This window comes from Chelonoidis abingdonii, chromosome 11 (genome assembly GCF_003597395.2).
Source record: "Chelonoidis abingdonii isolate Lonesome George chromosome 11, CheloAbing_2.0, whole genome shotgun sequence".
Taxonomy (NCBI): Eukaryota; Metazoa; Chordata; order Testudines; family Testudinidae; genus Chelonoidis; species Chelonoidis abingdonii.
This window is the reverse complement of record NC_133779.1, coordinates 43,443,293-43,468,731: the sequence shown is the minus strand read 5'-3', so window position 1 is coordinate 43,468,731 and position 25,439 is coordinate 43,443,293. Positions and strand designations below refer to the sequence as shown.

Genomic DNA, 25,439 nt, shown 5'->3' with positions numbered 1-25,439 from the left:
AGAAACAGGTTATCTGGAGGTCCCCCCAGGGGAGGGTTGGGGACACCAGAGAGAGGAAAGGGGGGTCAGGCCCTATCAATTCCTGACCTGGTGGCAGCCTATCAGATCTAAGCTGGAGATTAAGCTTAGAGGACTTCATGCTAGTACCTTATATTTGAACTCTAAAGTTCAAATCGAGGAATATTACTACGACACTGGCGTTGCAAGATATTTATGTGCCAGATGTGCTAAAGACTCATATGTCCCTTCATGCTTCAACCACCATTCCAGAGGTCATGCTTCCATGCTGATGATGGGGTCTGCTTGATGCAAAGCAGTGCAGACTGACACATGTTCATTTTCATCATCTGAGTCAGATGCCACCAACAGAAGGCTCATTTTCTTTTTTGATGGTTTGGGTTCTGTAGTTTCCACATCAGAGTGTTGCTCTTTTAAGACTACTAAAAGCATGCTCCATACCTCGTCTCTCTCAGATTTTGGACAGCACTTCAGATTCTTAAACTTTGGGCCAAGTGCTGAGGCTATTTTTAGAAATCTCACATCGGTACCTTTGTTGCATTTTGACAAATCTGCTGTGAAAGTGTTTTTAAAGCGACCATGTGCTGAGTCATCATTCGAGACTGCTATAACATGAAATATATGCAGAATGCGGGTAAAACAAGCAGGAGACATACAATTCTTTCCCCAAGAAGTAAAGTCACAAATTTAATTGACGCATTTTTTTTAATGAGCATCATCAGCATGTCCTCTGGAATGGTGGCCAAAGCATGAAGGGTCATATGAATGTTTAGCATATCTGGTATGTAAATACCTTGCAATGCCGGCTACAAAAGTGCCATGCGAATGCCTGTTCTCACTTTCAGATGACATGGTGAATAAGAAGCTGGGAGCAGTATCTCCCATCAATGTAAACAAACTTGTTTGTCTTAGCAATTGGCAGAATAAGAAGTAGGACTGAGTGGACTTGTAGGCTCTAAAGTTTTACACTGTTTTGGTTTTGAGTGCAGTTACGTAACCAAAAAATAATCTGCATTTGTAAATTACACTTTCATGATAAAGAGATTGTACTTCAGTACTTGTATGAGGTGAATTGAAAAATACTATTTCTTTTGTTTATCATTTTCACAGTGCATATATTTGTAATAAAAAATAATAAAAAAAGTGAGCACTGTGCACTTTGTATTCTGTGTTGTGATTGAAACCAATATTGAAAATGTAGAAAACATCCAAAAATATTTAATACATTTCAGTTGGTATTCTATTGTTATAAGCGCGTTTAATCGCGATTTTATTTAATCATGATTAATTTTTTTTGAGTTAATTGCGATTGACAACCCTAATTCTATTACTTGACTTGTCTACAATAGCTTAAGCCATGTTCAGGCATAGTTGTTAAAGTGGATTAATTATACTGTCTGTGTAGAAGAGGTCCTCCTTGCTCCTGCCCTCCTGCTCTAGATTTTGCTTCTCAATCTTGTGTTTATTTGGATGTCCTAATTTAAAATGTACATTGCAAACAGAGCATCTGCAGCTTCTACTGTGTTCAGTGGGAACTGAGGTTGCTCCATACTTCTGAAAAATCAGGGCAATAATTTATACACCTCACCTAGCTTTGTTTGTTTATCCTTCTCTTCTCCCTGCACTGTTTATATTATTACATTTTTTAAAATGAATATAGTAAATAAAAACACAATAAAACCTATATATTGTTTCTGCCTTGACGTCTATATAAAAAAAGAGGTACTATATTCAATCAATATCTTTTTTATCAGATATAATCTGCTTAGAAAAAGTTTTCATTTACACAGATGACTTGGCTGAGATGGTGCATTCACTGAAATATATAGTATAGTTATAGAAATAAACCCAATTATGTTAAAATGCTTTCACTTTGTCTCTCTTAATCAATTTAAGATAACTTGTAAGTCTAGTATTATACAAAAATTAAATGAAGTGAATAAACAGCTGAGAAACAGAATGCTTAAAGACAGGTTTCAGAGTAGCAGCCGTGTTAGTCTGTATCCGCAAAAAGAACAGGAGTACTTGTGGCACCTTAGAGACTAACAAATTTATTTCAGCTCACGAAAGCTCATGCTGAAATAAATTTGTTAGTTTCAGAATGCTTAAAGTTAACTCAGACAAAAATGTTTTTAAGCAATGTCATGAACAGATAGCAAACTATCACTTTGATAGAGGTGATAAAAACACCCAGAAAAACAGAACAAGTATTTTTGGATTGTGTAAGGCAAGGGGGTCAGCGATCAACTGGAATTCCAATGGAAATTAGATTTCAGGGGTGGCTGAACTGCAGCTTGTGAGACCTATGTGGCTCTTTTACAGTTAAAGTGCAGCTCGCAGAGGTCCCCCCTACCCATCTCCCCCTACCAGATCCCGGAGGGAGGGAGGTGAGCCCTCAGGGCTTCTGTCTTGCTGTGGGATGGTGGGGCTAGGGGCTTTTGCCCAATGGGGAGGGGCGTCTCAGGGCTTCAGACCTGTGGGAGACGGCTGCTGGGGCTCAGGACTTCAGCAGGAGCAGGGCAGAAGTCCCAAGACCCCACTTCCCACATGGCTGAAGCCTCTAGGCCCACCACCCCACTGCAGGACAGAATCCCTGAATCCCGGCAGACACATCTGGTTCTCGAACTTCTGAAGATTATTGTATGCAGCTTGGAGGGTCAGTAAGTTTGGCCACCCCTGTTATATTAAAAGAATGGAGCTCTTGAATAAAAGATTGAACTGTTTTAAACAAATATTCTGATTTCTTTTACCATTATCTATAAAAAATATACAGACATTTGTGACCAACTCTGCTCCTAGGCTAAAACCAAGTTATAAATCCTCAAAATTATTTTTAATACAAAACTTAATAAAACATTTGCTTTGTGAATATGTAAAGACATGCACATACTTCATAACAGCATTTATGAAATTATCAGTTGAGTAGAACTGTTTATGTCCCTCATTTGTTGGTACATCTGGAGATAATTATGATTCAAACAAATGGGTAAAAATACCTATTGAAATGATGGTATGTTAAAAACATAGGCATGATCTAACTCCCAACTAAGTAGATGATATTGTATATGGAAGGGCAGAACACACTGTTGCATAGTTAAGGACAGGAAGCTCTTTAATTTCCAGTTTCTGTAATAATTAAAAACAACTGTGTCACGGAGTGTGGAGGGGCACAAGGCCCTGCACCCCCTGCTTCCTGCAATTTACCATGACTCTCAGTCAGACAGTAAAGCAGAAGGTTTATTTGGACAACAGGAACACAGTTCAAGACAGGTCTTTCAGACACAGACAGCAGGACCCCCTTTAGTTAGGTCCATCTGGGGCCCCCAGGGAGGCCACAACCCCACTGGGAAGCCCAAGCCCCGTTGGGGTGTCCCTCTCTATGTTCCAGCCAGCTTCAAAACTGAAAACCCACCTCCAGCCCCTCCTTCTCTGGGCGTTGTCTTTTTTCCGGGCCAGGTCACCTGATCTCTTTGTCTCCAACACCTTCAGCTGGCACCTTTGCAGAGGAGGTGCCCAGGCCATCAGTTGCTAGGAGACAGAATGTCAGGCATTTAGGTACACTGGCCCTTTGTTTTGCAGCAACCATACACCCTTAGCCCACCAGCTGGATACTTAAGAACTGCATGGGGGAACCTGAGGCAGCAACACCATATTCAGAGAAAACGTTAAGAACATTCCCAGTTCATTACAAACTGACCTGCCAAAGATCGAGTCCAATTATGCTAATGTTCTCATAGCTATAGATATTGAAGTCTGGTGAGTAGTTTGGATTTTCAATCTGTGGACAGGGCCAAATTCCTTTATAATTTGGGTTATCAATCTTCCTTGGTTTCCATTCACCCTGTAACAAACCACATGTTCTGAATACTGTCACCAAAAGAATAGTCAACTTGAACATGTTATACATAAATAGAATGATTTATACTCTGTATAGTGGATTCTTGATCATAGGAGGTTGCCATTCTCCATTTGTTGCATTATCCCAATCTTCAGGTTTTTCAGCACTAGTATCCAGAATGTATTCAGGTTCATCCCAATCCTTTAAAAATATCCAGAAGATAAAGAAAGTAAAGTTAGCTGGGCTTTATATTCCTACTATGAGGCAAGATGCCATATTGTTTCCCCAAACAATTCAGCTGTGAAAGATTTTTTATCATATAATTTTAATAGAATAAACAGATGATCTCCTTTTCAGGGAAAGGAAACCCTCACATACTGACCAATTCAACAAAGATCAAGGCGCTTTTTGCACAATCTGGACAAAAAGGCAAAACTAGAAAATATTAAAATTTATATTTAGAACCTTGATTTACTGTAAAAGTTTGGGGTGGCCTAGTGTAGTGTTAGGCAATGCCAAATCAGAGACTTGGATTCAATCTCTTGTCCTGGTCATTTGTGTCCTGAAAGAAGTTGGGCTTGCTGGAAGGGGCTTTAAATTAAATCCTAACCTCATTATGGATGTTTACCCAATCTGAACCTTTGAAGATTGCTCATATAAATAGACTAACAGAGGGTTAATTGTTTTGGGCTGTAATTAACATGGTAAGGCAACTCACTGTAGGTCTAATCCAAAACACATTAAAGTCAATCTGATCCTCTCCTCATATAAGCAACCCTCATCATCTTGTCATGTAATTTTTAAAATGACAAAATTTCAGTTATTAACATAGTGTATATATTTGAGGAATGGATGGGGCACTTTCTGTTAGCCTTGATAATAGGTCAACTTTGGTACAAAGATGTGCAGCAGTGGAGCTGGGTATCTCCCAATTTAGGGTCTTTGCAAAGCACTTCTGAGTTAAATAATCATATTTCCATGACATGCAGCTGCTATGCACAGAGAACACCTTGGCCCAGAAAAGTTTCTTCAGGTTCAATTTCACTGTGTACTGGAAGTAGCTCTACCTGATGATATGAACAGTAGTAACAAATCTGGGTTCAATTTGAATAAAATAATCAGATATTTCTGACATTTATGTACTTCCTCAAAAATACAGGACAGAGGAATATTCAGAAAAAAGAAACCACCTCAGGCTTGACATCATTTGGATCATCAATTTGGGGTATATCATCCCAATCCTTGGGTTTCTTTGCTGTAGGATCATTTATTTTCCTTGGTGGCAAGAAATTCCAATCATCTTCTAAGTTGCCCGATTCAATGATTTCATTATCAATTTTTACTTCATAAGTCTGATCTGGTCTTAAAATTAGTGTATATAAATGAGTGAATCCATCAACCTATACATTTTAAAGAAAAGAAGTTAAATGTTTGAAGTATCGCTAAAACATGTAGCTTTTAGAACCAGTTTTGCATCAGAATCACATTACAGCAGAAAATTCATTATAAACAGGCTCAAACAAGAAAAACTCCCAAGGACTTTTATATTGGCTAAACATGAAAAGATATTTATACAAAAAGCAATCTACTTTGCCAGCAATCTTGTACGTTTCCCCTGCTATTTTTAAATGTGTGTTTGAATAAGAGCTTTCTCCCTTTATAGCCATTTTCTCATGCTTAGACCTGCAGTAAAGACATAACATTTTGTGAATGGCATCTTAAATCTTGCCTTTGAAATGACTGTTGTCATAAATTTGGCATTATGATTTGTTTGCAGGATTATACGAGATAAAAAAGTTTAATTAAAAATCTTTGTTCAAATCACGAAATATATCTGATCATTTGAAAAAGCAGCAAGAGAAAAAGGTAACTGAGTCTACATTTTAAATGTGAAACATCTGAACTTTTCCCCCCTTTGTGAAAGTCTCTGTCTTGACTCTAAACTAAAATGGCATGAAGAGACAAGAGGGAAAGCTTTGAACTATTACTGCTTACTCTTCTGTGTGGCAGTCAGAGCAGGACTGACGGAGTCCAGAGTAAGCACTGTCTATCCTGGCTTGGCCATAGGAAGCGTTTTAATATAGAGAGCATAAGGTGGATAGTGATGAAAAGGGTATATAAAACAAAAAACAACCACAATCAAAAAACAAACAAACAAACTAAAAACCTTCCTAATTTATATCCCAGACAAAAATGAAGATGAGTTAAGTATGTATCAGTAACTTATGGGTGAAAAACATTACAGCAGTGGTTGTCAAACTTTTGTACTGGTGACCCCTTTCACAAAGCAAGCCTCTGAGAGCGACCCCCTTTATACATTAAAAACACTTTAAAAAATATTTAACACCATTATAAATGCAGGAGGCAAAGCAGGGTTTGGGATGGAGGCTGACAGCTCGCAACCCCCCCTGTAATAACCTCGTGACCCCCTGAGGGGTCCTGACCCCGAGTTTGAGAACCTCTGCATTACAGGGATGTTGTAACTATACCAAAAGCAGGGCCAGCTCCAGGCACCAGCACAGGAAGCAGGTGCTTGGGGCGGCCAATGGAAAGGGGTGGCATGTCCAGGTCTTCGGTGGCAATTCAGCGGCGGGCCCCTCAGTCCCTCTCGGAGGAAAGGACTAGCCCCTGAATTGCCGCTAAAGAATGAAGCGGAGCAGTAGAGCAGCCGCCAAAGTGCCGCCAATCGCGGCTTTTTTTTTTTTCCTTTTTCTTTCTCTCTCTTCGCTGCTTGGGGTGGCAAAAAACCTGGAGCCGGCCCTGACCAAAAGAAAGCATTACAAATCCAGGAAATTCAGTTAAGGAATTTAAATTAGAAATTCAAACATGTTAAACTAAGAAATGCACAATATAAGGTTCTAAAGCAGAGCTGCGGAACCGTCCTGCCCGGCCCCATAGCTCCTGGCCCAGGAGGCTAGCCCCCAGCCCCTCCCCTGCTGTTCCCCCTCCCCCACAGCCTCAGCTCGCTCCAGCACAGCTGCAGAGCCTGGCCTGACCTGATGCTCTGTGCTGTGTGGTGGCAGTGGCTGTAGTGTCACCAGTGCTCCAGGCAGCGCGGTAAGGGGGCAAGGAGCAGGGCGGGATTGGACAGAGGGCAGGGGAGTTCGGGGTGGTGGTCGGGGGTGGGAGTGTGGATAGGTGTCTGGGGGCAAGGAACAGGGAGTTTAATGGGGGCAGCGGTACCAAGGGGGGCAGTCAGGAAGGAGAGGGGGTTGGATGGGGCGGCAGGGAGCAGACGTTTGGGGGGCAGTCAGGAGATAGGGAGAAGGGGTGGTTGGATGGGGCAGGGGTCCCAGGAGGGCCATCAGGAATGAAAGGAGGGGTTGGATGGGGCGATGGCGGTCCAAGGGCGGTCAAGGGACAGGGAGCATGTGTGTGTGTGTGTGTGGATGCGGCAGGGGTCCCATGGGGACTGTCAGGGAACAGGGGAGGTTGGAGTCCCGGGGCGGGGGGGGGGTAGATAGGAGGTGGGGACCAGGCCACAACCCCCTCCCCTAACCAGCCCTCCATAGAATTTATGAAACCCGATGTGGCCCTCAGGCCAAAAAGTTTGCCCACCCCTGTTCTAAAGCAACCTGAAATCTGCCCTGTAGTGATGCCATGTGATAACCATACAACAAGTAAATCAATGTAATGTTTGTAGTCCCAAATTAGATTGATTTTTTTTTTTAAGACTTTAGATTTGTTTTCATATAAGTCATACTGTATCCCTTTCAGGAGTCTGATTTGTCCTGCATACCCCAAGTTTCACTTCACTTAAAACCTACAGGGGACGTGCGAAGCTAAGATACATGCTTCAGCCTCTATTGGGGCTTGGGCTGAAGAATATAATTTAGCTTTGCAGGGCTGCCTGTGGGATTGCCCTGCTTGCCACCCCCTAATGCCAGCCCTGCATTTGCAAGCCCCCTAAACCTGTCCTATGACCCCCCCCTGGGGGGGGTCACCATTCCTCAGGTTGCAAAACATTGATCTAGAGGAGTTGATGTACCCCCTGGAAGACATCTGTGTACTCCTTGGGGTACATGCACCCCTGGTTGAGAACCACTGATATAAGTGATGTAAGTTTGGAAGAACATATTTTTCAAACAAAAAAAAATGAGGTTGAATCCCTGCTTTAAATGCAAAATGGAACTCAAATTTAACTATTGAGTTGTAACTAGTGCCTCCATAATGTGTTTAATGTGACAGATCTTTAAATTATTATTTTGTGAGAGTGCCTCTTTAAATCGATCTAAGTGCAGCTATTAGGTGAACTTTAACTTGAAATTCCTGAAATTAGTTAATAATCTTTAAAACTTTTATATTCTAGCATTTACCTTGCATCTGATTCGTTTCTTCATTGGATGTGGTTTACTCTTGTAATTTAAAATAACATGGACTTTCTTTGTTTCAGATCCACAAATATCTGGTCCTACAAAAAATTTCATACTGTCTATTGTTAACTTCTTTATACATATACAGTCTGCTTATCTCTTGTCTTTCTGCCCCCCCCCCCCCCCCTGTGACCCGGTGTGTGACCCCCCAGGGACCCTGTGTGTGACCCCTCTGCCCCTGTGTGCTGCCCTCCCCTCCCCCCCCCGCTTTTTAGACTGCCAATAGACAGCTCTCAATTCTACATGCCACTTGATGGATTCTCATTTTTGCTTGCATTGCTTGTCTTCCAATCTCTAGACTTGCCGCAAAAAAAAAATAAATCTGATTTTACTAACTTAGGGCTTGATTCTCCTGCAGTCCTAATACAGGCAAAGATCATATAGAAATCCACTAACAACTGCGTTTACCCATAACTTATATCATATGACAGATTGTTAGAACTATCAGTGTGCCAGACTGGCTATTCAGCTGATAAGTCTTTGGACCAAAGTTTACTTTGAGATACACAAGTCCAATTCCCAGTGACTTAATGGGATTTACGTGTGAATATATGACGGCAAATTTTGGACCATCATTGGGATTATCAAAAGCCCTATGACTGAAATAATCTTACTGAACCTTTGGCTTAATTCTAAAAACACTCTGAACATTTTCATTTGTGTCCCTTAATCAGTTAAGAATGTTAAATCATTTCTAATTTCAATTTGTATTTTGACAATTCATGCTTAAAAATATCTGAACCACAGAGATGCTGAATTGCTGACCAGTCACAGGATTTTTATCTTATTAGGAAAGTCTTGTATTAAATCTTTTGCTGTACCAGTTCTAGATTTGTCTTTGAAGAACTGTGCAGCTATTGTGACAATATTTTAGTAATGCACATGTAACTAAACTCACCAAACATAATGTAATACTGTGAATCTCCACTCATATTTTTCTGATCCAAGTTTGAGGAAAAGATCTTAATATATCCACCACCACAATCTATCTTCTGCTCATGTTTTACTGTGTACTGAATGACCAGAGATCTTCCTTTATTGCTAAATGGTTTAAATCGTGATGAAATGGCATAAAATTTAGAATTTTCACTAGTTTGCAGACCTATAAAGACATTAATATTTGCATATGGTAACACAATGCTTATGTTTTGTTTTCATCTGCTCTTATTAAAATCATAAATTTTAATTATATTAGAATAAGAATGCAGTACATCTCTGTAAAGGCAAATAAATTAATATTGATTCAAAAATCTATCAACTGGATGGGTGCAAAAACTCATGGATTCAGCTTTCTTCATTTAAATTGAAAGTAGGGGACAAATTCTCCTGTCATTTACACTGTAATAAATTCAAAGTAACTCTGTGGCACTAAACTTACTTTGGCTTTGCAATAGTGTAATCAACAGTGGAATTTAGCCTTATTTTCCTCACCAAACTAATGCTAGATGTATTAAAAAATCAGCCAATTTTAAACATTGACAAAACATCATGCAAAAAAGTGACTTAACTAGACATAGTTTTAAATGAAATCACAAAAACCAGTTAGCACTTATGTGAATTAATAATTTGTGTAAAAAACAAACAGGAAAACATGTTTTTAATTTGCATCATAAATGATCCATAAACATGAGGAAATCTTTGACGGGGTCAGCAAACAGGGAGAGAAAGGTGATCCAGTGGATATAGTGTACTTGGACTTTCAGAAAACCTTTGACATGGTCTCTCTCTCACCATAGGCTCTTAAGTAAACTAAGTTGTCATGAGATAAGAGGGAAGGTTCTCTCATGGATCAGTACTGGTTAAAATATAAAAAAAATAAAGGGTAGGAAAAACAGTTTCACATTGAAAAGTGGTAAACAGCAGGGTCCCCCAAAGATCTGAACTGGGACCAGTGCTGTTCAATGTATTCATAAGTGATTTGGAGAAAGGGGCAAACAGTGAGGTGGCAAAATTTGCCAACGATACAAAATGACTCAAGAGAGTTAGGTCCCAAGCTGACTGTGGAGAATTACAGAGGAATCCCATAAAACCGGTTGTGACTGGGCCACAAAATGGCAGATGAAATTTAATGTTGATAAATGGAAAGTAATGCACATAGGAAAAAAATAATCCTAACTAACAGTACATACAAAATGATCAGGTCTAAATTAGCTGTTACCACTGAAGAGAGAGAGATCATGGAGTCATTGTGGATTGTTTGCTGACATCTGCTCAACATGCAGCGGCCGTCAAAAAAGCTAACAGAATATTAGGAACCATTAGAAAAGAGATAGATATAAGACAGAAAATATAAAACCACTATATAAATCCATGGTGTGCCCACATCTTGAATACTGTGTGCGCAGTTCTGGTCACCCAATCTCAAAAAAGATATATTAGAACTGGAAAAAGTACAAGAATAGCAACAAAAATGCTTAGGGGTATGGAACAGCTTCCATATGAGGAGAGATTAAAAAGACTGGGACTCTTCAAGTTAGAAAAGAGATGACAAAGGAGAGATGTGATAAAGGTCTATAAAGTCACGAATGGTAAAGAAAAAGTGAATAAGGAAGTGTTATTTACCCCTTCACATACCACAAGAACCAGGGATCATCCTATTAAGTTAATAGGCAACAAACAAGGAAGTACTGCTTCACACAATGCAGTGTCAACCTGTGGAACTCATTGTCAGTGGATGTTGTGAAGGCCAAAACTATAACTGGGTTAAAAAAAGAATTAGATAAATTAATGTAGGATAGGTATCTTAATGACAATTAGCCAAGATGGTCAGGAATACAACCCCATACTTTTGGTTTTCCTAAACCTGTGACTGCCAGACACGGGATGTATCTTTCAATAAATTGTCTTGTTCATTCCCTCTGAAGCATGTGGCACTGGCCACTGTCAGAAAACAGGATATTGGGCTAGACGGACCCTTGTTCTGATCTAGTATGTACATTCTTATGTTTTCCTTCTATGGTACCTATCTTAGATGTTTCTGTCATTCTAGTATGTAAGCACTTTATGGATTTCACGTAAGCCTTATAATGTCTTATATGAAACTCCTCAGTTTTATTTATGAAATCTCTAAATGTGCCGAGAATGCATGTGGGTTTATATTACTTATTATTTTTATTTATGTATGTTACCGGAGGACCTATGAACCCTAGTCATGGATCAGGATCCCACTGTGCTAGGTGCTGTACAAACACAGAGGAAAAAAGATGGTCCATGCCCCGAAAAGCTTACAATCTAAATATAAGTGCAGAGACAACAGATGGCTACAAATAGAGGAATACAAGGAGACAATATTGGTCAGCATGATAGGCAGTGGTATCAACACACCAGCAGCCTACTCATTGTCAAATTTTGTGTAGGCATCCCAATAAAGGAGAGTTTTGAGGAGGGTTTTTAATGCAGATAATGAGGTGGCTTTGCAGATGTTTATACAAGCACCTCCCAAGTGTGAGGGGGAGCATGGGAGAAAACACAAACGTTATTTAAACATTTAACAAGTGGGCAATGAATGCTAGCATCATGGACCAATCAGAAGTGAAGGTCAACAGCTTGATAGTAAATGAGATGATAAGTAGAGCGAATACAGAATATGCAGGGCCTGGAAAGTGAAAACAAGCAATTTCTTATATTTGATGTGACTGAGATAGGGAGCCAGTGGAAGGACATGAAGAGATGGTTGACATGGTCAAAATAATGGGGTAATAACATTATCTTTATTGCAACTTTCTGAATGGATATGAGCAGGGCAACACTGCATTTGTTAAGGAAGTTTCAGTAATCAAGACGCAAGATGAGAGCTTAGACAAGAGTTTTAGCTGTGTGGATGTATTTTAGCTATATTATGCAGAAAAAAATCAGTAAGATTTAGCTTGGATGTGAAAACCTACAGAAAGATCCATACAGAAGATGACCTCCAGGTTGGGGGCCAGAGTGAGCAACAGACAGGATGCTGTCACCATCCACAGTGATCAAGAAAGGAGTTAGAAGGAATGGCTTGGATGAAAGATTAGGAGCTTTGCTTTAGTCATGTTAAGCTTGAGCTGATATCTAGACATCGACAAGGAGATATCAGAGAAACAGACTGATATTTTAGTTTGTACAGGAGATAAAGATGGAGTAGAGAAGTAGATCTGAGAGTCACCAGATACAGCTGAATTTATGTTTGCAGATAAAACTACTCAAAGATAAGGTGTAGTGAAGAAGACCAAGGGCAGAGCCCTGTGGAACCCCCGCATAAAGTTGGAAGGTGAATGAGGAGGATCATCTGAAGGACACAATGAAGAAAGAGATGAGAGAGGTAGGAAGAGAACCAGGAGAAGACAGAGTCATGGAAGCCAAAAGAGGACAAGATTTCAAGACCATGTCAATTTTTAACAATGTATGCAGTCCTAACAACACATTTTAAATGAAATGCACAAACCTTTATCTCTGACTGTATCTCCATAAAACTTCCCAGCTGTTAATCTAAATTTCCCATAATCTGATTTATATTGAGAATTCATCCATCTGTCTTGCCATTTAACTGTTAAATAATATTAAATATTAGTAATCTGATACCAATAGAAAAATTTAGGCCACTAAATAAATTAAAATGACACAGACAAGGTCTTTTTCAAATTTTAAAAATCTTTTTGAAACATACTGTTATATACAAAAACTCCTCAGAAGTTTGAAAATGAAATCTGTTCCCTTACTCATTATTACCTTTTGTTATTATAGAGTAAATGAATCAGAATTATAGGACTGGAAGGGATCTCAAGAGGTCATCTAATCCAGTACCCTGCCCTCATGGCAGAAGAGTAATGGACTGTTCACACTCATTTTTTTTAAAAAGCATTTATTTCAGGGAAAGAAAGGTAAAACTACTTATAAAGAATTGAGTGAAATTTTGAAAGCAAAAAGTGGGGGCAAATTCTGATAGGCCCTCACTATCAAAAGGTAAAAGTGTCTTCAGCAACTTCTCAAAGGGCCAGAAGTGGCAGATCTGGACTCCCAGTGAAGTGGATCTGAACTGAAAACAGCAGAATACAGTGAGATGTATTCAAGACAGGAGGCTGCTTAATAGGGTGGTGTGGGACACAAGTTTGCTGCCTCTAATCTGGAGCCAGTACAATATGCAATAACCCCTATGCAATAACCCCTTCAGACTCCGTATGCTGAGAAGGGCTGAACTGAGTTACCTATTTATCCAGGACCTCTCCCAGAGTCCCAGACTCTTCCCACATCCCCTGGGAATCACTCCTTTCTAAAAACATCTCCCCAACCTGGGGTTCTCCATTCATCCAACAGGAATTGCACCCCCAACTCTCAAGGCCTTAGAAATTCCCCACCCTGGACATCCCCTTTGATTAGGTTTGGCAGGTGTCCAGTTTTCAACCAAAATGCCCTCTCGAAAGAGGACCCTGGCAGCTGGCAGCTCTGGTCACCATCGCTGACTGGGCCATTAAAAGGCCAGTCAGCAGTGCAAAGGCAGGCTTCCTGCCTACCCTGGCCCCACAGAGTTCCTGGAAGTGGCCACCATGTTCCTGCGACCCCTAGCTGCAGGAGCAATCAGGAAATCTCTGCACACTGCCCTCATCCCGAGCACTGGCTCTGCACCTCCCATTGGCTGGGAATCATGGCCAATCAGAGCTGTAGGGGTGGCACCTGAGGGTACAAACGGCACACACTGTGCAGAGCCTCCCGCTCACCCTATGCCTCGGAGTCAGACATGCCATCTGCTTCCAAGGGCAGCATGGAGCCAGGGCAGGCAGAGAGCCTTAGCCCTGCTGCACTGCTGACCAGGAGTCACCTGAGGTAAGCGCCACCCAGCTGGAGCCCAAACTCCCTCCCTCATCCCCAACCACCTGTCCCAGCCATGAGCCCATTCCCGCACACCAACCCCTTGGCACCAGCACAGAGCCACCTCCTGCCCCCTGAACTCCTAATCCCTGACCTCACACCAGAGTCTGTTGAGGCCACTAAGTGTCACTAAGCATTATTCTAAGTAATTTTAAAAGGTAAAGGCTATAAGAATATGGAGTTTTCCCTTAGGCCTCCTATGAGCAAGAGTCTGTCCATGTTAAACTCTAATTGACCTAGCAGGCCCATAAAACAAAAGGCCAGGTGTCCGCAGCCTTATCAGTTGCAAGGCCGCTCAAACTGGTATAAAGCAGAAATAATGAAGCCTGCATACTTTTGGTCAAGGGAGAGGAGATAATGGTTTACAAAGACAAGGTCGTAATTCACGCCAGCTTTAATTAACTGTTCAATGTAATTCTACAAGGGGAAGAGGGAGGGGGAAAACAGAGAAAGAAGTGTGTGAGAAAAGAATGCTGCAGCCGGACAGAAGAGGGAGGGGAAACAGGGGCTTGCTAGTCAGCGAGAAAAGTTCTCATGGATATAAAGAAACAGACTGCTTGTTTTAGCTGGGGCTGGATCTGAGGTGTCCTAAGTCTCCCAGCTCCGCTTTGGGATCCCAAATAAACTTGTGTTTTGTTTCTCCATCTCGGTGTGTTAATTGGCGCTAAGCAAGCCGGGCACGGACTACCACTGTTGTTTGCCTCAGCAGTTTATCTGCCCACAACAAGTCCATCCCGCCAGACAGGTCCCTCACCATCTCCTGCACCACAACCCCTTGCCCTAGTCTGAAGCCCCCTCACGCACATTGAACCCCCTCATTTCTGGCCCCACACTGGAGCCTTCACCCCTTCCCACACACCAACTTCCTGCCCCAGCCCAGTGAGTGAGTGAGGGTGGAGGAGAGCAAGTGATGGGGGGGGGGTGAACTGAGTGGGGGTTGGGGCATCAGGGGTGAGGCAGGGCAGAGGTGTTCAGTTTTGTTTGATTAGAAAATTGGCAACCCTACCCTTAATCTCTCTTGGATACTCCCTTTCCCTTCAGGATTCACATACCACAGTGACGTGTGGGCATCAATAGGCACTTTCCCACTGACTCTACCCCACACAGGTTCATCTCCACCTGTCAACCCAACCGCTTGGTCACACTCCCCTCTCCTCACAGGACTCTCCCTGTTCCCTCTCCGATCTCCTCCCCTCCTCCTCACCTCCATCCATAAACTGCTCCCGGAAATACACGACGGCGCGGGCGGCGCTGAGCACTGCCCAGAAAAGCAGGGCGCGGGTTAACGGCCCCATTTCTAGACCGGTTCCGCTCTCACCCGCGCAGCCCGGGAACAACTGTAACCGAACCAAGCCCCGGCGCCTGCGTGCCTGCCCTCGAGCCTCACGACGGAGTCCTTACCCTCGCGCTTCACACCAATGCAGGCGCTAATTGGTCCAAATCCTCACGTCAACTCGGGCGCTGCTTGGTTCGTATTCTCACGCCTCAGGGTGGAGAGGGCTCTGATTGGTTTAGAGCCGTGAAGGCGCGCGGGCGGACTATCCGACTCCTCCTGCCGGTCCGGCCCGCCCACTCCAGGACGTAATGTGTGTTGGGGCTTGTAGTCTGTGCTGGCCCACAGGCCTTAGCCCCGGAGAGAAGGCTTTGTGATTGGTTCTCGTTGGGCGATGAAAGGTCGTTGCTAAGGTAGAGGCGCCAGCGGGCGGGGTGGCCGCCCAGGGCCAATCAGGGGTCGATATACGCGGGTTGGTGTTGCTGGGATGCCGAAGAAATAAGAGAAAGACTCGAGTCCAGCGCTGTGTCCCTGGGCGGGCCGCTGAGGCGCACGGAGCCCATCCCGCCCTCTCTAGGGCAGGGACTCGGGAGCCCGGAGACTCGGTGCCGCCTCCAGCAGCCTGGCCACCTTCTCTAGGTGCAGCCCGTTCCCGGCCGCCCCGAGGGAAGGTCCCGACGGCGGCGCGGGGCAGCGCTGCGCTCACTCTACCTCGGCTCTCGGGCAGGACGGGTTCCTGCGGGCGGGCGGCAGGTGAGATCCGGGCCCCAGCGCTGGGTGGCCTGTGTGGTGTGCAGGGGAGGGATTGAGCGCTGGGTCGCTGTCACTTCAGGCTTAGTGGTGCCCATTATTTTCACTATGGAAACGCCTAGATCCCACAAGGGTAGGGACCCGTTGCTGTAGGTAGTGTCGTAGGTCCACATAGTAAGAGACCAGTCCCTGCCGTGAAAAGATTACAGCTGAAACAGAGAAGACAGGCCCAGGGTGGAGGAAGAAAAAAACCAGTATCCCCATTTTACCCATGGAAAATGGGAGCAGAGAAAGATGAAATGTCTTGTCTACGGTCATGCAGGAACTCAGCCGTAGATCTCCTATGGTCCAGTAGTGCCTGATCAACAAGGGATCATCTTCCTTTTGTAATTCTTCCACAGGGACACATGGATTCTCCCCATAAAAAACTCACTAGTGCCCCTACTGACTCTTACAGTGACCTTTCTATAGGCAACACAGAAATGGGGGAAACTGGCAAAAACAAAGACCTTAAAAGGGAGAGCCTCCTGGAAACTCAGTTTAGTCACATCAGATTCCTAAAGAAAAAGCAGCATGGACAAAGAAACCAAGTGAACCAGAATATTAGTGCCATGCAGGAGGGGAACAGGTATGTTGCAAAAAACTCTCTGGATACAGCCTCACAGGTGAGGTCAAGTGCCATTCTGAGAAAGCTAGCACAGATAGAAAGCAAGATCATGACCCGAAAGGTACAGATGGATTTTTCTGATACTGAGCTGGACCTGAAGATTTCGGATGAAAAGAACTTATCAGCTAGATCCAGCCTGGAGGAGAGTGCAAGAGGTAGCAGGTATCTGAAGAAAAATGACACAGTCATGGAAAATGTAACATTGAGTAAAGTCCATTTCAAGGGAAAAGGTGGCTGCCAGACAACAAAAAACAAAGTGCCAGTTAGAAAACAACTTAGTCTAGATAGTGATGAAGAGGAAATGAGACAATTACTAGGGAGCTCTTTGGAGTTTTCCAGTGAAAATGAGAACCAGAAGGATGTCACCAATTTTTCTAAACCTGATGGAAAGGTAACAACTTTACTGGGTTAGACATTGTTATTTACATTTAATGAAATTACACGTTAAAATGGCCGATCACTTTATAGAAAATAACACACTGTAACAACTTAATTTCTATTATTCGTAATCTACTTTTATAAGATGAGAGCTAATGTTAATTGACATACTTATTCTATGTTGCATTCTGAATGGTTATTCATTATTATCAATATAGTGTATTTTTACTTTTTACTTTTAGTGAAAGTAAAAATTTAGTAAACCTTTTAGTAAAGGTTGAAAATAGGTAAAGTAATGACATCTTTTTTATCAAGTTATTCATGAAGTCCAAGATGAAGAGTCCACCAAGAACATCTTTTCCACCCAAAAAACAGTCTTCTTCGACAAATCTATTTAGTGCTCCTTTGCTACTTAGCAGAAGTTCTCAGAAAAGAACCTGTGATAGAATTAATCCACAAACTCCCTCTCCACCAAGTGGAAATTTGCCAAGACTAACTAGTATGTCTTTTCAATCACCAACTCCACTAAAAGACAGCATTGCAGAGACCGCTTCACTTAAAATGAACCACATCAAACAAAGTCAGGTGTCCTTGTCTGAAAGGAGTGAAATCAAGTCTTTGGATGAGTTGTTTTCAAAAGCAGCAGATACAGAAGATGCAACCAGTGAAAGTTCCAATGGTGAGTTTTTCCAAGTTCATTTTACATTTCTACTTATGTTCTGAACAGACTTCCTGTAATCCATGGACACTAAAACTAAATTAGAGCTCATCATATTCAACAAACTTATCCTACACAACTCTAGATCCTGTCAAAGGGATTGAAATTTGCCCTGAGCAATATTTTTCTAATGTAATATAAACCTTTTTTCCCCCTTCATTTTTGATTGGCTGAAGGAAGCAAGGACCTACACTCAATCTGATGGCATTTCTCTCTTTGTCTGTAACACGATACCTTTTGAATACTGCATTTGATCAGTTCAGAATTTCAGAGAATTTTCTAGGCACCAATGGGCAGAAATCCTATTGATTTTGGTGAAAATTAGGAAACCATAGGTGGGAAATAGGAGACATGTGTTGTCCCTTTCGTCTGGTTAAGAGACCCAGCAGCTTCAACCACCTCTGTAATTGTCTGTAGATCAAAAAACCAGTTGATAGCCATTGATATCTTCCAGCATAACAATATACCCCATCTCAGCTCTGCCCAATCTCCTAGTTCTCTTTTAAAAGTTGACATCCTAGATGACTTACTTCTTTGCTTTCTTTTGGGAGATAAGAATGATAGGGAACAATGAGGTTGCACCCAGAGACCCTGGCATGGGTGGGGGGGAGTGAGGAACCCTGGCACCAGGATGAATGGGGATGCACACAGAGATCCTGGCAGGTGGGGAAATGGGGGACAGTAGTATAGGGAGGGGGATGTGGGAGGCACACAGAGTGGAATAGGGGGCCTGGATAGAAGGGGAAAATAAGGGGTCCACAGAGACCCTGGCATTGGATGGCAAAAAAATGGGAGACAGGAATGAGGGAACACACAGAGTCTCTGGCATAGTAGAAAAGAGCACGCAGCATCCCGGGCATGAGGGAGGGAGGATTGCAGAGTGTCCTTGAAACAAAGTGGGATGAGAGAGAGACATGGGAAGCTTGTGGGGGGATGGAGGAATGCAAGAAGTCCCTGGTGCATGCAACGACCTGTGTCTATAGAAGAAATAAAGCGTATGACTTCTAGCTTAATGATATGAACAAGTGAGGAAAGCTTGGCTATATTCATGTTAAAATAGATCAGAGCTGACAGACACGCCTGTGGAAGCAAATGGAATCTAGTTTAAGCCTTATCTGCACTGCAGAATTTGACTGTTACTGAGCACAGTTGTCAGCGATTGGTAAAGATGCAAGTCTAGACAAACACAGTTTACAGTGCTGAACGCAGTTTGTCCATGTCTACATTTGCAGCTTCATGCTTAGCACTGGTTCAGCTCAAATAATTGCTGACAATTGCATTTAAGAAATCAGGATTATGGTTCAAGCTGCACTAATCACTATGGATTGGAGTCGTAACAGTGACTTACCATGAACTTTTTCAATGATATATTACTGATGGTAATACAGTAAAAGTTATATAGCCCTTCATTGAGGCTATGCAGCACTTTACAAACAGAAGTTATGTCTTGCAAATTCATTGCCCCATGCAGCAAAAGAGTATTAGTATCTCTAGGTTAAATGGAGGAAAAGAAGACACAATGAGGTTGTGACTTGTCCATACTCTTGCAACAATTACAAAGTAGAGCTAAGAATAGAACCTAGGAATTCTGAGATTTAGTCCCCTGTTCTAAACATCAGACCACAGTACCATTCTGACCAGTCTTATGGAACTTTTTAAAATAGTTTTCATACACCATCACTAGACATTAAACAAGAGAATCTGCATGCATTATGAGTCCAGTTGATTTAACTTTAATCCTGCTTGGATTTTCTCTTAAAAAAAACCAAACACCTCCAATTCAAGAAAATTATATTTTTAGAAAAGACCTTAATAGGTAGGGCATGGAGGGTCTGAAGTAAACATCACTTAAAACTTTCTTGGTCTGTATAAGTGAATATTTAAATTAGGAAAACAGTATTGAATGTATGGCCTTTCCTCCTTTAAAGGGATATATAAGGTAACTTTCCTGCTCTGATACCAGTTGACCATTTGTCATTCAATTGCAGACTTCAGATTAAATATTTTGAGCATTGATGATTTGGCTCCAAATGTTTCTGGTGATAGAGAAGCATTAAAACAAATGGTAAGTAGTAAATCCTTAAATTATCTAGGAGAGTTTGTATTCATGTGTTAAATGAAGATGGATGTTCTTAAGGGAACAGCTTCCATTTTACCTTCTAATAATCTGTATAGACCTATTATATAGAAAGCAAATTGATGAGATGTACACTGTCAGATTATATTCACTAGGTTTTAAATGTCCTTTAGCAGATTACATATTATCTGTTAGTTACACTTACCTAATGTTTCAAAGGAACGTTACTATTTCCTATTAAGAAAACATAAGTCTGGTCAAAGGATGCAACAACCAATAAGTAATATTTTATAAATGATCTGTACTGTAGTACAACATTGTACAAATATAACTGAAACACTTTCCAACTTGCATTGCCAGGACCCCACTCATGGAATTTTTTTTTTTTAACAGGATACAGACATTCAGATGGCTAAAAAATCAAACAAGGACTCAGAACCAAATGTGTTTCCTGTGAATAATGACCAAACCCCCCTTAAAATGGCGAGTGTCTTAACTAGTACTAATGCTGCTTCTGACAATGATATGGAAGGGGAAATCATGACTGAAGCTGAAATCTCTGAGTTTTTAAGTGGAATTTCTACAGACCATCTTAGCCTTAGACAAGTGTTTCCTGGACCTGAGGAGAGCACTGTTAATTCAGAATATTCTGAAGACTTTGAAAAATCTCTGTCTTTGCCAGTATCTGAGACTACAGACCGAAGATCCTTGTCTGAAATGTCAGTGGGGCATTCTAACAGCTCTGTGTATTCCAGAAAAGACCTTTCTCCCTCACTCGCATCATCTCAATCTAAGAAAAAATGGCATGAGACAGTAAGCAGAGTAACTATGAAAGAGATGGCTGTGCAGACAACTGCTTCTCCATTCACCTATCACTGGTCAAAGAGTAAGTTCACGTTGATTTAAAGTTTTGGGATTTCTAGGATTCAAGTGCTAATCCTAAATAGTTGTCTAAACTCTATATTAATAGATTCCAAGGCCAGAAGGGACAATTGTGATCATATAGTCTGAGCTGTGGTATAACATAGGGCATAGAGTTTCCCTAAAATAATTCCTAGAGCAGATTTAGAAAAACATCCCATCTTGATTTAAACATTGCCAGTGATGGAGAACCTACTACCACCTCCGGTAGATTGTTCCAATGGTTATGTACTCTCACTGTTAAAATTATGCCTTATTTCCAGTTTGAATGTGCCTAGCTATAGTTCTTAGTTCAGGTACTATATCCTGAATTAATCAAAAAGATCCTTTTTAATCTGTCACAATATTCATTCAGCCATCTGTACAAAAGATAGTACCATTACCAGATAGTACAGCTCACTAACTCCAACTGTTGTTGCTAACGGGCTTCAGAAGGATGGGATTGACTTCCTTGAGGGGCACTGGAACCTACACAGGCCTTAGTAAGACAGTGGGGATTGGAATAATACCCAGATGTCCTCAAATGGGATTAACAGCTGAGGTATGAAATAAACATATTGCTAAAGCAACCCTACTAATGTAGAACCCTTTACGCTGCATTTATTTCCTAGTGAAAAGCCAGGCTCCTGATTTTTTTACTGCTTCTGCAGGTAGCTGTTTCCAATCCATGACTGTCCTCTTCTTTAAAAGTAAAAAGCACTAGTGGCTTTTGCCAGTCAGGCCCTGAACTAAACGCTTCTAGGTCTGATTCTCCTAATATTTGCTGTCTAGCTCTGAAGTTAAGCATAAATTAGACTTTCTGGGGAGAGTGTTGGTAAATTTTTAATTTTTTTTTAGTATATTTTCGTGTTTTTACATGTTTAGCATTGGTGTCACCACCTATTGCTTTCCTCTCCCGTTCATATCTTTCATTGTGGAGGGAGCTATTCAGAAAGATCTTACCTCGGCGTACAGATATTTGCCATCTAAGAAATTAAAAAATCAACCCAATAAACCTTTACTCGGGCCTGAAGAAAGATTCTGGGCCAGTTTTGCAATTGGCAGGTATAATTTTACCCCTAACAAAATGAGTTGGTTTGGATGGTCATGAGGAAATGTTGTGCCAGGTGAATGGGAAGGCATGTAGCAAAGCTCAATGGTGGGACAAGTTCTTCAGCTGCCACTTGTTTCCCCTTGCTACTTGTTTCTGATGCCTACTTGAACAGGTGGTTTAGCTGGGGTCAAGGAGGAACCTGCCCAAGAATGGTCGAGGGTAGCTAGGGCTCTTCAGGAGGCATGAGACGATAGAACTAGGCAGGTACATCTGAAAACAACGATTCTGCACTGAGGTATTTGAGCATTTCCCTATGCTATTCCTAGGGTTAGAAGCTTTCTATAAAATGGTGATTTCCCACACCATAGCAAATAATGGGGTGATATCTCAAATAAGCAGCATAACATGACCAGTGGTCTTCAGCATCTGTGTTGACTGGTACAAGTCTCTGGTTAAAGCTGTGCACAAATTCTACAGACTTCTTAAAAAGTAGAATGCTGCATACTTCTAGTTCTGAAATATTTTATCAGAAACATTAATACTAAGATTCTGTCCTATACATAGAGGATGGCACAGCAATCCTTGGCCCAGCAGTAAGATGCAGTTATATTGATCCAGGACTTACTGCCAGTCATGTCACCATAGATGCCCTGGAAGGTATTGTAAAAGCAAGAAGCTAATACTCATTCTGTTGTCCTTATACTTGTAATGTGAACTGCAAACAGTGAATCCTGAACAACACAAAACACTTGTTCTCTTTTCTCCGGCTTGTAGCCCTAACAGGATATAGTCCCGCAGTGTTTGCTTTGAATGACATATTAAAACAGCACTTGATACTGACCCAGCAGTTCATGGAGATGATCCACCATCTTCATTTATCGCTTGTGGACTCATTGGAGAATGAGACATTTCAATATCACACACTGGCAGAAGCGAAGGAGGTAAGGAGTGTTGTCTAGAGCAGCACTTCTCAATATGAAGGAGGGTGGGTCTGAGGCCCACTGGGGGCTGTGAGTAGGTTTCAGGGTCAGCCAAAATAAATCAGAAGAGGGCTGGCATTAGAGTTACTGTTTCCTAAGGTAGAAAGCTGAAGCCCAAGCAACATAGTAGCTTCATGAGGCGTGGGGTCCCGGGAAATTGCCGTGCTTGCTAACACCAGCCCTGGCTTTTAATCTACTGGATATGCAGAAAAACAGTTGTTGGACAGGTGAGCTGTGGAGTTTAATAGCATGTTGGGGGGAGAATGCCAGTCTGGAGCAGAAGACAGTTCATATGTTCTATAGACTGGGTCTAGACAAGAGCATAAGGTTTATGGAAGAGATTCTCCTTTTACCCTGCAACAGTGTGCAGCAAAAAAATAGCTGTTTCCAGTACCATTTGCTCCCCCATTAGATTAACAAGTAGAGTTTACTTAGCTGTTATACTATCTAGATTAGACAAAGTTTGAATTTGTAGGAATAGTTACATTGCTTACCAAAAGCTTAAACACATTTAAGTGGCATGTGGTTATCTAGCAACTCAAAACTCACTCTTTACCATAGATCAGGTCCTACAGTATCCATAGCATACATCTTAGAAGAACCAATTTTCTCCCAGTAATTTAAGGCCTAGTACTAATCTTTAACTGGCAGGCAGCCTTGACCCATTGGATCCTGCAGAGAACTCTCTATCTGGCTCCTTTTGCCAGAACCCAAGCAGGCCATCTTATACATGCATATTGCAACTAAAAGGTCTGGTAAAAGACTGTTAAGATTGTAAAGTGAAGCACTCAGATTAGGAATGCCAGAATTAAGGCTACTGCTGTAACTTCAGTTCAGGCCATTTGTGCTTAAGCATTATGCTCTTTGATTACATTTTTTCCATGAGACTCCTGCTTCATTCAGTGCACAGAATAGACAGTACTCACTGAACTCACTAGTGTGTGTTTTTTTTAATCATTATTGAATGTGTGGTCCCAGGTTTTATTTACTACTCACCATCTAAAACCCTATACCTGAATATTAATCTTCCTTATGATCCTCTGCAGTGCTCACCACCCTAGTAGCTGAATGCTTTAAAACATTAATTTTTCAAAACAGCTCTGAGAGGCAAGGTGATATTTATCTTCATTTTACATAGCAGGAATGGAAACAAATTGTGAATTGTCCACTAATTTTGGGTGCCCAATTTACAATACCAAGAGCCTGATTTTTTTTTTTTTTTTTTTTTTTTGAGTATTTCAGGTTACATTCAGTGCACATCTCCCACTGACATCACTTGTAGCTGAGTGTGCTCAGCATTCCTGTAAATCATATCCCAGCTGTCTCAAGTTGGATAAGGAACACAGTTAAACCAAAACAGACGGTTTAAGTGACGTGCCCAAAACCACACAAGAACTCTGAAAAACAGGGCACCATTTGACTGCCTTAACCATGTGACAACTGCAAAAAGAAAGGGAAATCTTCATTCACTACACTCCTTCCACTTTGTCAATAAATGAGGCACAGGGTCTCAAAACAGCTGCATTCAGTACAGAGCTCTGCCAATTCAATGCACAGGTTGGACAGTGCTCAGGGAATGGGATGGGAAAGCTGTAGAAAAATGTGTAATTAAAGATTTTAATGCATATGCACAATGGGGTGAATTAAGGTTCCACAGGCACCCCCAATTTCAGCTCTTCTTAACTGGTTGCAAAATCAAGCACTTTATAGTGTTCTGATTGAGCTTTTAATGTGCTAGATGCTATACAGATAAATAATTCCTACTCCAAAGAACTTACATACAAACTTCTTGATCACCGCTCCCTCCTCTCCGCTCAAACACACAAGAAAGAGGCCTCCTCTGCCACACTCCACCAGCTTGGATAGAGACCATAGCTTCTGTTGCTGGTATAGAAAGGCACAAGTGTTGAGGCAAACTTATCTTATTTTCAGCATTGATCCAGCGTTTAAGTATTAACCAACCTTTTGTTACTTTGCAGTACATCAAGAGTCACAAATCCCCACCTCTGACAATTGAGCAAGCATTAGAAGAAATTCAGAAAATGAAAGAGCAGTAGCAGGAATTGCTTCGACCTTACCATAATGAATAACCATATTTACTTTCATAAGTGGGATTTTCAGTTGCAAGTCTCAAACTGGAATAAGATTTTCCATTGTTGTAGAAAAAAGGCAGATACTGAGTTAATTTTGTATGTAGTGCAAATTCATGCCATCTGTAAACTTTATCCTTATGTACATGCTGTTCAGAAACAGGAAAGTAGCCTATCACTACAGAAAATGTCTTAGTTTTAATTACGTACGTCTTCACGGGCAAGTTAGACTTAAATGTGCTAAGAAAGAAACAGCACATTAAACCTAGCAAGCAAAGAAACAAAGGATTATATGTAGTGTTTGTTGCATTATAAATCAGAACTTGACTTGCATATTTAACATAGCAGTGATATGGTAAAAAAAACAAAAATAAAAATGCAAACCTCCAGTATTGTTCAAGTGAGGAGTCTGAAAGTGAAAGAATAATCAACCATATTAAATTAGTGCATGGCTTTATTTTAAACTGTATGGATATAATTTTGTC

At 41.5% G+C, this 25,439-nt stretch overlaps 2 protein-coding genes across 4 annotated transcripts in view; one reads left to right on the top strand and one right to left on the bottom strand.

The window, feature by feature from the left end:
- CALR3 (calreticulin 3) overlaps positions 1 to 15,362 on the bottom strand; it is an 18,736-nt gene extending 3,374 nt beyond the window's left edge. The window contains exons 1-7 of the mRNA XM_032777541.2: positions 15,272 to 15,362; positions 12,647 to 12,748; positions 9,128 to 9,331; positions 8,173 to 8,267; positions 5,047 to 5,256; positions 3,944 to 4,057; positions 3,716 to 3,859 (exon numbers count right to left, since the gene is read on the bottom strand). Of these exons, the coding sequence (XP_032633432.2) occupies positions 3,716 to 3,859; positions 3,944 to 4,057; positions 5,047 to 5,256; positions 8,173 to 8,267; positions 9,128 to 9,331; positions 12,647 to 12,748; positions 15,272 to 15,362 (960 nt within the window). The remainder of the gene's footprint in view (positions 1 to 3,715; positions 3,860 to 3,943; positions 4,058 to 5,046; positions 5,257 to 8,172; positions 8,268 to 9,127; positions 9,332 to 12,646; positions 12,749 to 15,271) is intronic.
- A 281-nt stretch (positions 15,363 to 15,643) lies between these two features.
- Positions 15,644 to 25,423, top strand: C11H19orf44 (chromosome 11 C19orf44 homolog). Of its 3 annotated transcripts, none has more exons than XM_032777523.2 (8): positions 15,644 to 15,753; positions 16,492 to 17,148; positions 17,451 to 17,814; positions 19,842 to 19,918; positions 20,324 to 20,816; positions 22,449 to 22,541; positions 22,659 to 22,825; positions 24,844 to 25,423. In XM_032777523.2, exons 2-8 carry the CDS (start codon positions 16,498 to 16,500, stop codon positions 24,919 to 24,921), a joined length of 1,923 nt encoding a protein of 640 aa, XP_032633414.1. In that variant the 5' UTR covers positions 15,644 to 15,753; positions 16,492 to 16,497; the 3' UTR covers positions 24,922 to 25,423. The 3 variants fall into 3 exon arrangements, with proteins under 3 accessions (XP_032633414.1, XP_074927082.1, XP_074927081.1); XM_075070980.1 differs by lacking the exon at positions 15,644 to 15,753 and adding an exon at positions 15,781 to 16,093; XM_075070981.1 differs by lacking the exon at positions 22,449 to 22,541 and having other exon boundaries at positions 15,666 to 15,753.
- Positions 25,424 to 25,439: the final 16 nt, after the last annotated feature.